The sequence below is a fragment of the Dromaius novaehollandiae genome, chromosome W (assembly GCF_036370855.1).
Source record: "Dromaius novaehollandiae isolate bDroNov1 chromosome W, bDroNov1.hap1, whole genome shotgun sequence".
In the NCBI taxonomy this organism is placed as follows: domain Eukaryota; kingdom Metazoa; phylum Chordata; class Aves; order Casuariiformes; family Dromaiidae; genus Dromaius; species Dromaius novaehollandiae.
In genome coordinates this window covers 11,574,380-11,587,683 of record NC_088130.1, presented here as the reverse complement: position 1 = coordinate 11,587,683, position 13,304 = coordinate 11,574,380, and the positions used below count along the sequence as shown (strand labels likewise).

Below are 13,304 nucleotides of genomic sequence, written 5' to 3'. Positions count from 1 at the left end.
TGGCATCAAAACAAATACATCACTGGCTGTGCAGAGCACCATTTGAAAACATGCTCTTTTTTTGAGTCTCTAAAAATGGGTCAAAGATATAGCCTAATTCAGGACCACTTTAAATGTGTTCAGAAGTCACAATGACTGTGGGTACAGTATATATGGGATCCCTTATCCCTTAACTTACATAAACCTCCAAACCACTTCCAGCTGGCAGAAGACACCATAAATAGACCTTTTTCTAGAACAGTTAAGGGTAAAACCCAGAGAGTCCAAAACAGGCACCAGTGGCACCTTATCTAAACTAGTTGGTATCCATGGGATTTTAGATACATAAATAGAAATAAGCAATAAGATGGTTCTGTTCACCAGGGCATCTTGAAAAACTCACTTTGGATTTTACTGTTATGCTGATAGCACTAGAAGTCCACAGGAAGTGAGGCTGAGGTTTGATGTCTGAGTAAATATTGGTTTTTACTAAAAATACAACTCCATCACCTCAGAGGATCTGTGTAACTGTAACTGACTGGAACACTGTAAACAATTAGGCTAATGATATACACGAAGGAAAAATGCATACTAGACCATAAAACAACCCGTATTTTCTATTTATTCATCTATGAGTATTTACAGATTACTCCATGGAGAAGATCAAGATACAGCACACTAGAGGGGTGTAAAATAACCAAAACGAGAAGAGAAACTAAACTGGCCACTCCAATTAACTCCTGTTCAAAAGACTGAACAAAGAAAAATCTAACACGACTGAGAGAACTAATATACAAGTTAAATATGCAACCTATATGTTGCCTATAAGCAAATTATTTCATGACTGTTCACTACAGGATTACTGCACTTTCTTCTAAATCTGAACTGTGCACAGCTCTCATTACTTGGCCCACTCTCCATATCTAGAGTGGGAATGTGCAGGTTCCTTGCTGGAAGAGAGAGTATCTATACAGCAAAGAAAGGACATGCATTATTAAGGTCTGCTGTACAAACCATAAGGCAGAGGGCAGGATTCAAAACACTGTGGGTTGGGGTTTTTTTTGTTTGTTTGTTTGTTTGTTTTGTTTTAAGTATTTTCTTTTGTATTTATTTCCTGTTTGTAATCACAAGATCAAGTGTGCAATGGCAGTGATTTCTACTTTCAAAACAACAGACCTCTTCATGCAATGGAGCTCCTTTGGCAGATGATCATAAAATGTGCCTATTCCTGTGAAACAGAGATGTTTAACACAGCAATGGAGACTCTCTCCTGTGAAAAATCCCCTCATCCTTGTTCTCTGAGCTGGAAGCACTGCTGAAAGAGCACACTTGGGTTGCTGGTAGATGCTCAGTACTTTGAACTCAATACCAGCCATTTGCCACACAGACATGCTAAGGAATAGGGTTGACAAAGTTCTCAGAAGTCCTTGAAAGACAGTTACAGCAGCAAAGTCCCTAGAGGGAGACGGTAACCTGCAGAGAGAGAAAGCACTTATGCAACAGTAAGAGAAAGCCCCAGGATCTCATGGAAGATGGGAAGTTTTCAAAACATTGATGCTGAGAGTTTCCACGGTTTTAAAGTCTGGACAAAAATCCATACCATTATTTATCTTATGTATTTGTCTTTGCCTGTTCGAAATCCTAGCAGTGGACCAGAGCATCAACACATTCACCCAGCTGGTGCTGCTCCTATAGGGGGAGTACCAGGGAAAAGCTAAAGCACCTACGCCACAGCAAGAGCAGCGATGCCTGGCAGCATGCCACAGTGGAGCATTTACACACTGCCACGCAAGCACCCGCAAATCAGTCTCATGGCAAGAAAAACGCAGGATTTTAATCTTCACAAACTCTCAGCAGAGGTGCAGATATGTATAAACTCAACTAAATGCCCCAATTGCATGGACTGAACCTGAATATGTCTAGTTTAGCTAAAAAAAACCTTGGAGGGGAGAAGGAATATTAATATTTTCATTGCCTTTTTTTCATATTCACTCACTGTGTGTTTACCATAAATTAGACCTGCTGAGAGTGTGATGCTGAGCAACACATATGGCAAATACTCAACTGAGAGATGTAAAAGGGAAATCACATTTTTGTTTCTGAATTATTTCTAGTCCTTTTATTAGAAAGTCTTGCTTAATAGCAAATGCTGAGAAACAACCCTGCTAGTACTATTTATAAATGGAAGAGGAGATGATAAGCAAACTTTTAAAGACAAAATAATATATTTTCAGTAGGATATAATTCAGTACACGATGAAAGCAGACAAAAGACAGAGCTTAACTACAGACAGTTTTCAGTTAAGCTTTTTTGGTTTTAAAGTACAATTAAATGGGTTCACCGAACAATATTTCCATTTGTACAATTGTCATTTTTATTCAAGCTCATCCCTGCACCTTTCTTTAGATGAAATAATCCACAGCTAGCGTAAATCCATGGTGTTCTAGCAACCAAAGACTTGACCTAACAGGTCTCATTTGGGTGTAAAATTCCAACCTGTTTCCCCTCTAGTCTGTGACAAACACTCAAAGAATGAATCAGCAAACACAGACGTCTGGCATCTGCGAAACCTGGAAAAATCAATTTCTGGGTGTGGAATTTAGGCGCAGATTGCCGACTAATCTCTCTGGCAAGCTTGCAGTGGGAAAAAAGAAAGATAAAGATTGAAGAAGATTCCTTGTTGATTCTGTTTTTCTTTATGTTCCTGTAAGCCTTTTCTTAGAGAGCTGTGCTTTCTGACAGTTTACTGGAAACATGACTAAGACAAAAAAAAACAGTAACACAGAAATGGTGATATGCAATCATGTTACAGAATATCTAGCAGTGAGGTTTGTACTTCTATAAAAAGAACCAGATTTGGCAATATACAGATACAAATTACTGGATTTTGCTGGCAAAAGTAGAATCCAGGGTAGGAGAAATTTTCAGCTGGTTTAACTGTTCTTTCAAAGAAAGAGGAAAAATCATCTGGCAATCAAAACAGAAGTCTGCCAGATTCTCTTTCTGATTCTACCCCTAACCTTCTTTCTTGACCTGAGCCAAAAGACCGAGCAACTCTTATTCAGGTTCATGATTTATGTTTTACCAAAGGGAAGACTGGGAGCAGCATAATCATATTTAAAAGCAAGAATCTGGTCCTAATTTTTTTTTTTATATATAAACAATAACAAGAGAACTTAGTGGCTTTGTCTAAAATTAGAAGAATTACGGTAATATGAAAAAGGAAAATCTCTCCACAGCTAGATTTCCAGTCAAAGCATAATTTTGTTATCAACCATACATCACAAATATAGAAAAGCTTATGAAATTCAAATTACTGAGATTCATTCTTCAAAAAATGTAATTTAAAAAATTAAAAACAAACAAAGTGGTTTTTAGGGAAAAAAAAATGCTAAAAACCTATCTGAGATCTTGAATACTTCCTATAGATTTTTTCATAACCAGTAAACTCAAACTGTATTTAGCGACCTTGGATAAAAATATAATTATTCAGAAATGGAGTGACTTTCAGGACTAAAAAATAAGATATTCATCAATAGGATTTCTTATGAAAAACGTATTATAAGTCTCGATCCCTGAAGCAATGTAAATTATATCTAAGGAATTTTTTCTTGATTCTTTATGTATCGACTCTATACAGTAAAGGAAAATGGTCAAAAAGTATTGCAATAGTTGCAACATACACAGGAGTTCTGAACTTCAGCTTTTCTAGGGTCAAAGAGCCCAGGTTAGACTTTACCTGTATTCACTTCAATACAGAAAATTAAATTTACACAAACAATCCGGCTTCTAGAGTTGCTGTAGAATAGATTTTTTTTTTGATTGATAACATTTACGCAGCAGCTGTGTGATAAAAAAAAAAGCATTTAGTCAGAGAGGCACTAAAGCCATGAATAATTCTGGATAGGGAAGCAGTCATATTTTTGAGAAAAAACTTAATCTATGTCCTACAAAGAGAGAAAGAAAAATTACATTGCTGCGTAGAATTACTGGAAGATTAAGTGTGCTCAGAAACTCTGAATTCAAGTATTCAAGTAAGGACTGAAGGGTATCAACTCGAATCATTTTGTGTATCTTGGTCCCTGTATTAAAACGAAACAAACCCTCGAGTTCTCAGACACAACATCCGACTTCCAAGAAAGCCTCAGAGCGTACTCAGTTACATGCAGTTATAGGAAAGGAGCTGCCTGGGTATCATCTAACAGGAGAACATGAATGTTGGGGGGGAAAAAAAGAAAAAATTGATTTTTGATCCAATTCAAAATTCCAAAACATTCCTACATCTTAAAATGATTAAGAGCTTCAGGACTGGGCTCCTTACATGCAGCAGAAAGTATAAAATTCAACGCTATGTGCTAATAACAGAGGTTATCATAGTATTTATAAGTAGTAAGTCCCAGTTTAAAAGGCAGGCACATGCTTTGCTGAACAGATGGAGCAAAATTAATATTTCAAGGCACAGTAGATATATTTTGTTGTTTTACTCCATCAAAATATCACTATCCTAAATAAACATTGCATGAGTTAAAACTTTTTTTTTTTAATTTCTAAATGAAAAATAGAAAACGAGTCATGGAGAAAGACATTTGCTTAGAAATATTTTGTATCTATCTGTCTCTCCCTGTCGCTAGAATTGCTGTCTTCTGTAGCAATGCAACACTAGCATCAGCAAACTTAAAAGAAGTCATTTTACTTGTAGCTTAAATTATTTTGTAATCTTGGTTCAATAATTTAACATTCTAATTAGGTGCTTTCCCACGCAGTAGCAAAGAAGAAAACATACACTAAATGGCAGAAAATGAAATTCAAGTTTTCAATAATATTTATATTGCTATAAGCACTATTGTCCATCCCTTTATTCTCAAGCGTTATGGCTAGCTATTAAAATATTAAATGTCCAAATTGATTTACATTGATATAAGAAGTGTATGGCATTTCATACAAAAATCTCTTATGCTGAATATTTCTCAAAACAGCACCTCCCGCTGTCAATGTCTATGCCCCATGAACAGCCAAGCTGAGATGCTACTGACAAGAACTCGAAGAGCACACAAATGATAAATTAGGCAGCTTTGTAGAAGTCAGGAATGCAAACCAATAATGATACTCTGGATACAATCTTACTTAGTTGAGATACTGAATATTATAGAACTGTGTTTCATAAAGAAACTATTTTATGTACAAAAACAAATATAATTTTGTGATACAAAAGAAAAGTTCATCTTTTTTAACAACACACTTGTGAATACGAGCACATTTGTACCGTAAATGTTAACAGAATAACCTTAAATATATATATTTATTCATTTAATAATTATCTTAGTTATTTTACTTTGTTTATTAAATTTTAAAGCAAGATTGACCCAAAACAGTACAGGCAAAGCAATAAACAATAACATGGGCCAAATTCGGACCAGATGTCACAAAAAAAATGTAACAGATGAAGTCCCTCCAAATTTCTTCAGACACTGAAAATGAAAACCTCCCAAATCATGTCAACACATACTATCTCAAAACTGGTATCACTGTATACCTTGTGCGTTCTTAAGAGATGTTGCGAGTACAGGATCTCTGATGCTTTTGGTTTATTGCATGATTGATGATAGCAGTATAGAATAAAATAATCAACTTCACCTTGTAAAAACGACTGATGAATAAGTCATTATCACAACATCTCTAAGCACAGGCTGATTTAGATTTACTGATAAATATAATGGTGTTGACCAGTTTTACAAAATCACTTTTTTTTTTTTTTAAACACCCCAAGAGACCCTAATGAACATCTTATCTGATATCCTGCATGACTTCATGCAGAATACATCTCACTGAGTAGGAAAACTTTAGCCCCTATCACCCCTTTGAGCCCAGGCGCATCTTTTGGAAGCGATCTGGTCTGGATTTTAACACTATAAGCAATACTGGTAATCACTATAATCAACGTCATTGCTGCTGCCATTTGATTTCACATTAGTCAGGTAAGAAGCACTTCGACATTGTCTAAGGTTCTCCCTGTCTTCCCACCAGTTCCCTTTCATATCTGTAGAGCTGAATAAATAATTACAATAGGGAATTCAGCAGGTCTGCCTCGGCTCTCCCCACCTTGGATTGTATTCATTACAACTGTGTGACTGACTCTGACCTGAGGCATCAATAGAACAGCTACCATCTTCCAGAACCCTGGACTCTGACATTTAAACATAAGTATGATATTTACATTAATGTATCTTTGACAGCACTACTCAGTCCTATAAGGTGATGACTTAACTCTCTTAATACTTCTAGAAAAGCAAAAGAAAGTCTATTTAAGCTCTGTGTCCTATATATGTTACACATTTACCTACAGGCAGATCTCACATGCTGACATTAAGACCTTAATTAAGGTTGATTTATTTACAAATGATATGTTTTCAACTCTCAGAAATGATGTATTTAATGTTTTATTTTTAAACACAATTAAAAAATAATATATAAATATATACATACTGCAAATGCAATACAGATAACAAATTCATTTAAGCCCATTTATGCACATTAGTGACACACTATGTGGCAGAAAGACTAGGACTACAAGAAGACCCCTTGGCGATTTATTTTATATTAAATCCCTAATGGCCTCTTCTCATCTTTGCAAAAATATGCACAAAAGTCCAGACTATGCAGCCATTGAAATGAATGGTTATTTATTTGCTAAATGAGAACCCTATGTTTAATGTTCCTTAGACATAAGGTAGTCTGCAAAAGTCGCATTCCTACAGCTCCATACATCATTTATTTTACATACCCTAACTTCTCACAACAGGCATCAGAAAAATATCTCCGAACAGCACTGCCATTGTAAGTTGCTGAGAATTTTGTTTCCAATTCCATTACTGGAAGATTGAATGTTACCATGTTTACTTGAGGGTTTTTTCCTTTTGTTTTTAATGCTAAAAGCAAAACAAATTCATGGACCAATCTGATGCCATTTAAAATATGTTTGTATTTATCCTGAAAGAAAAAAGTTCCCAAATACAAAATTACAGTCCAATCATCAGAGACAACAAAAGTTCAACCCTTCAAACAAACATGCCGTAGTCTCATTTAACTGTGTGCAGTAGTCCACCTAGTCTAACATGTTTGACGCACTCAAGACACACGTGGCTCTGGCAGGATCACCAGCAGCATGCATTCAGCAAGTCATGCTGTCTTCGCACAACCTGGAAACCATCCTTACGAAGTATTGAGATATTGTGGTCAGAACCATGAGTAAGTATCTCAGCAGATCAGTCAGCCTTCAGATATTCCCAGCAACCTCGAACATATTTATTCCCTCATCTTTAACAGTCAATAGCAGACAATCATGAACTACTAGCCCTATTTTCAACTGATGACCTTGATACTCCCTGGAGAAACCTGATTTGCCATCTCCCTAAGTTACTGCAAGTTTTGTGAGCAATTAGAATAAATTCTCCAGAATCAAAAGACTAAGGACTTAGTCCAACAAGTATGTTGGTCATTCATATGACCAGTATCTTCATGGCTTCAATATCATGAGCCATTTGAATTAAACTGAAGACTCATGAAGCCTGTATGTTCTTCTGGCACGCTAGATTTACGAAAGGGAAGAATGGAGAGTTCAGTTTACTAACTAAGCATTCATTTCTCAAGAAAAAAAAGAATGACTTTTCCAGGAAGTCACATTGAGAAGATATTTCTCATTTCCAAGAGAATTTCAGCAGAGAACAAGCAAAATATACTCTCAGGATGTAACATAATGTAATAGAAATTAATTGTAATGCATGTACTGAATTTTGCTACAATATCCTATGAGTAATCATTATTATGACTTGGGGAAACCTTCCTGCAAAGACAACAAAAATAGTAATGGTCTGGGCTCTGTTACTTTTCTTTTGTCCCTTTCTCGAAAAAAAAAGGCTGCCATGCATATGAGGTTACTGAAATAATGTGAAATAGATCACAGATTCAGATCACCTCTGATTTTAACCTACAATCTCAGTGTCACTTAAATCCAAGAAACCCAGAGCAAAAGTAGTTATCTCAGAAACGCAAAGCTGCAAGTACATAGATTCTCACAGAAACCTAAACTCGCCTGCATGAAATGCCTCTAACGCTAATGCTTTCTATTCTTTTAGTATCTGATTCACCTTTATTGAGACACTTGAAAGACATCAGCCAGTTGACAACTCCTAGAGTGGATCCAAATCACATATTGTTGATTAACATCAATATGTACATACAAATAAATACGTAGATCAATTACATAACTATTATTTGCATTCATGTCTTCCTTCATGAGAAACTTTGGACAGCAGGAGTGTGCCTGTGTGTCCTAGGTGTCTGAGTATTATCATGCAATAGTATTTGTAGTAATTGTGAGCATTAACTTACAATTGATAATGTGACTTATTCATTACCACCATTTCCTCCTTTATACAAAACCAAACAATTTGAAAAACTGTATCACTAATAAAAATAATAGGATTTATAGCAACATATCTGACCAAACAGATTGCAAGACTTCAACTAATTTACCTTCTATGAAATAAAATATTAGTATCCTCAGTGACAGAAGGGAAACTGAGACAACAAACAATATATCTAACATAAGAAATCTGTGGTAGAAAAGGGAAAGGAACTTAGCTCCAGGCCAAGACTTGGCCAATAAGAGCATCTCAGGAATGGAGGATAAGTCAGAACCTACTTTTAATAAAAATTAGTAAAACTTATCATAAAACAGCTTTAAGAAGAGCTTAGAATCATTTAGGTATGTGCTACTGAGGTGTGGCACTTGCTGGAGTATCAAACTTACTGCTCTTTGACGGTCTTTACTATTGTGAAACAATTACTGAAATCAGAGCTTGAATATTCAGCTACAACACTTTTCCTCTTCATGATACACACCAAATGCAGAAGGAGATGCATGCCTGTGGACAGCATACTCTACCCGCACTAGGTATAATCATATAATCATCACCTCTGGTCATTGCAGTATTGCCTACACGATAGAACAATAAGTGCTATTGGACTCTTGAACCAAAGAAAATAATCAAGACTACAGAAAACACTTCGATGAAAGAAGCTTTTACAGATCCATTCATTTAAAAAACAACTCGACCTTCTGAGATTTCTGAAGAAGCAAACACATTAGAGATCCAACACCTGCAACGAAGTCAAGCTTGTGCTTCGTGTTCCCTTAATGTTTAAGTATTGGCTCCAGAGCACTTTGTAGATAGATAGCAAACTGTAATCATTATTATTAGAGAAAATCCTGAAGTCTGTTAAGGTCTCTATATATTCTGAGTTCATAACAGAAATCTAAATTGAGTAAAGACTCAGGTTCAGGGAGTTTTATTTATAACTCCCTTACATGTACTACACCTCCAATACTGGACGAAGTGCAAAGTAACCAGCACAGAACATTTTTACAGGCCACCTGCTTCGCCATGGTGCAGACCATACTATCCCTGGCTGCTAACGAGAACAAGGCAAAAACTGTCCTGTGTTGGTCAAGCCTTGTAAATCAGAGTTCAGAAAACGTCTGAACAAAGTGCAGTAGCACAGCAAATGCAAAACTAATCTCCAGCCCAACAGTGAAACTAAGAGTCCTTTTGGTACAAAGTGTGACTTTGTAAACACTGTAACCAGGAAAAAAAAGCACTTACATATCCAAAAAATGGCTCTTTCTAATGCAAACTATTCACAGCAGTAAACAGAGCAAACTGTTGAGATATCCCTCTGTTCCAGATAAATCCCATCAAAAATGCTAGTAATAAAATTCCTTAACAGATCAAAAATTATCTTTTGTAAAACTCTGATCATTGTTTATTCTCTTTACATGCAGTTGAACCTCCTTTTTCTTCCACAATGGCCTCTAGATATGTCCGAACAAAAACACCTGTGAAAGTTATTGCTTGACCATCAAATCTTGACACACTTTGATCCACAGCATGCCAGCATCAAATGCTACACAGTTACTGAAGAGTATGAAAATTTATCAGCTTTTAGGAATATGAAAACGTACTACAGTCAAATGTATTCTGTGAGTGGCAGCAAAAAGAAATACAAGTTTTAGGTTGTGATTGATTTAGTACGATTGCAAAGTAGTAAAGATGAGTTCAACTGTGCTTAGAGTTACTGGGAGCTTAGATCTGTAGAGCAAAAGGCCTGCGCTCTACATAGTCTATTAAACAAGATTAAGAATAAAATAAAAAAAAAGATGATGTAATGCTAAAGCTAGCTCCTAATCACTAGCCCACTGTGTCTACCATTCACTGAAACTGCCAGAATAAAAGACAAAGGTTCCAAACCCTATTAAGGATTTAAAAAAAAAAAAAATCCCATTTCTTCCTCATGAGATTTATTTTACAACACTCCTTCCCCATCCACTTTTCTCCCAACCTTAGCATAATTTTCAGGATCCAAATTAGGGTTCATAAAGCAGTTTGGTGGTTGGTGAAGATGGCTTAGCACTGAGAAACTAATTGGATCCTACCTCATTTCTTGACATTTTGCTACACATTGTGTGTATGCAAGCTGAAGAAAAGAAAGCAGAAGTCTGTGGATAATTATCAGCTCAATTGCACCAAAGATGCCTTCAATCTCAGAAGCACCTTATTTTTTTTTTTGCAAAATGCATCGCAAAAAACATTTTGCAAGAACTCTCATAGGAAATAAACAATGAAGAAGTACTCAAGTGATTAATATCATCTGAGGTTAAAAAAGAATTTTAAAGTTACATGCAAAAGCACAAGAAGATGACTTATTTTGCATGCCAGCTACTTAGGAATGGATGACTTCTAGGCAAATTGTCAGATTGTAAATAGCAAAGATATAGTACATAGAAGTGCCTCTCTGTTGCTGAGATTCACCTCAATCTACCTCCTCTCATGATTAACTAGTATATGAGTATGTAAACTCCCATCAGAAGTAATACTGCCATTCCATATTTATTCAATGAACTAAAATATTTTCACATAACAGCCAGTACTATTTCTATCTATTTAAATTATATAGCTATATAGTATATAGCTACTGAAATCCGTAATACAAATTGTCTCAAAATAATGATACAAAACATACTACACAGGACTTTTCCCTAAGCAGTTATAAAATGCTTGGGACTGGTCAAGAAAGAAAATCCAAGCAGCCGACCTTGGTGATACTCATTAAGACAAATCTACAGTTTTGATCCAAAAAATGCAAAATCCTAGGAACTTCTGCCCCATCTAGGTTCTTTTGTTTCTACCAACATTTTCACGTAGATTAGGTCAGTCCATATATGTGGCAATGATAACTATCAAACAAGCTAGATAAATTCCACCTTTACTGGTAAAGCAAAAAATAAATGAGAAAAACAGCCACTTAATGAGTAAACCTGAGCGCTTGCTTGGCAATTTTGGAGGAGTTGCAATTTATAACCAAAATAAACTCTCTTTTACAGCTTTTCAGGGTAGGTTTATAGAAGACACACAGCTGAGAGCGTTAGACCAGCTGTCTAAATTGTATGTTTTGATGCAAGTGAAAGGTAGGACAAAGTCCTAGCCCATAACTAGCTATTGAAGTATGGGAGAATAACTCACACCTTCAATTCACCCAAAGGCTGCAATTTGCCAGTGCCATGGTTTTAACATATCATGGTATAGACTTACCAGAAGGAATAATCTTATGCATAGTAATGAAAGTCAGACCACAAATAGATATTGCATTTTTCAAAATTAATTACATTAGTGAAAATTCTGCTCACATATAGTCTTGAGAAAACAAGTGGCTCAAAATCTTTGTTAAGAACTGTCTCCTTATGAAATGGGGCTGTTTATCAACCCTGTTTAGATTTCCTCTTACCTCCAGTGTCATGTACACAGTGCTGATTGCTACTTTGATTTCTCCATCTGAAAGCTCCTTGAGATCCTTCAGCATAACTTCCTCAATACTTATGCCTGTTTGAGAAAATAAAAAATTTCAGTACACCCAAGTATCTACAGCTGACCAGACGCAACAACATGAATTAAGAGCACAGCTTGAATCTTAATGTAGAGCCTTCTGGTTTTTAGGACATCCTATGAGAAAACTAAAACCAGCATTAATATATCAATGCATGATGTTTCCAGTGGTATTTTTTTTAAGCAAGGAAGTGATTTAAAAACAAAGAGCAAAGGATGAAGAATTAAGTCTCTTACAATGAAGTTGTGTGAACACTCACATTTTTGAACTACACTAAATTCTAGTTGTTGATAAATGTATACATAGTCCATCCATATATCACTTACATGAAATACTTCCAGAAGGTATAAGACACTGAAAAGCACAAGTGTTATATTATGATATTTATAAAATATTCCGAGGCAAAGCACTTAAGATATTCTGAAAACACAAAGTCATTCAACCTTTCTGATATCCCGAATTGATACCAACACCAATGGGTTCTTTCTATGTAAATCAAATAGTGAATAAACCAACTAGATGCATATGTACCGTTGAAACGGAAGTATATATTATCATCAGCAGACTGTAAAATTGAAATTGCTTCATCTTGTAACCAGATGTGTTATGCTTAAGTGCAATATATTGCAAATGCACATAGCTAAGTCCCTTTAAGGGGTGATATCTGTCTAAAATACTATAAAGACTCTTAATATATATGATATATTTTGGAACATGGTCATATGACACCATCAAAAATACACACAAAACAGCCAAATATCCATATAAACAAAGCTCTGTGCCACCTACTTCAATGTAGACAAGCACCTAAAATGTCTACAGAATCATAAAGCTTACCTGCACAACATTCAAGAATGTGTTCGCATAAGCGATTTTTAAGAGGGAGCCAAATACACACTTAAGCCAAACAAATGAATTCACTTTTTACTGTTCCTGTACAGAGTCCAGCTACTGCATTCAATCTAATGACAAGATGAACTGGCTGCTATTCATACATTCATTATGAGTCTGGCATTTTAAAAATATTTACATGTAGCCAGTAGACTTTCTTGTGGGGTACAGTCCACTGAGCCTCAAATAACCAATGAATTCATGAATTTAGGCCAGTAAATCACCATTTCTGTGTGAAACTCAGAACTTTTTATGCTGAATTGTCCTAGTATTGCCTGGAATACCAAGTACATATAGCAAAATATTCATCAGGTTCAAAGAACTTCAGAAACTCATCATCAACCTACTAATACAAATACCACATAGATATATGCAGTGGTAAATATGTATCTTGTACTACATAACAAACAGCAGCAATAAAACAAAAAAGGGGTCTTTCAAATTGCCCTACTCATGTGAGTATGTAAACATGGTTTGGCAATCAATGCCATACA

General features: G+C 35.7%; 1 protein-coding gene across 6 annotated transcripts in view; it reads right to left on the bottom strand.

The window, feature by feature from the left end:
• The window catches only part of LOC135324305 (protein prune homolog 2-like), a 149,998-nt gene that overhangs the window by 84,864 nt on the left and 51,830 nt on the right, over positions 1–13,304 (bottom strand). For all 6 annotated transcript variants that reach the window (XM_064500304.1, XM_064500306.1, XM_064500303.1 and 3 more), the window contains exon 6: positions 11,821–11,915. In XM_064500304.1, the coding sequence (XP_064356374.1) occupies positions 11,821–11,915 (95 nt within the window). The remainder of the gene's footprint in view (positions 1–11,820; positions 11,916–13,304) is intronic.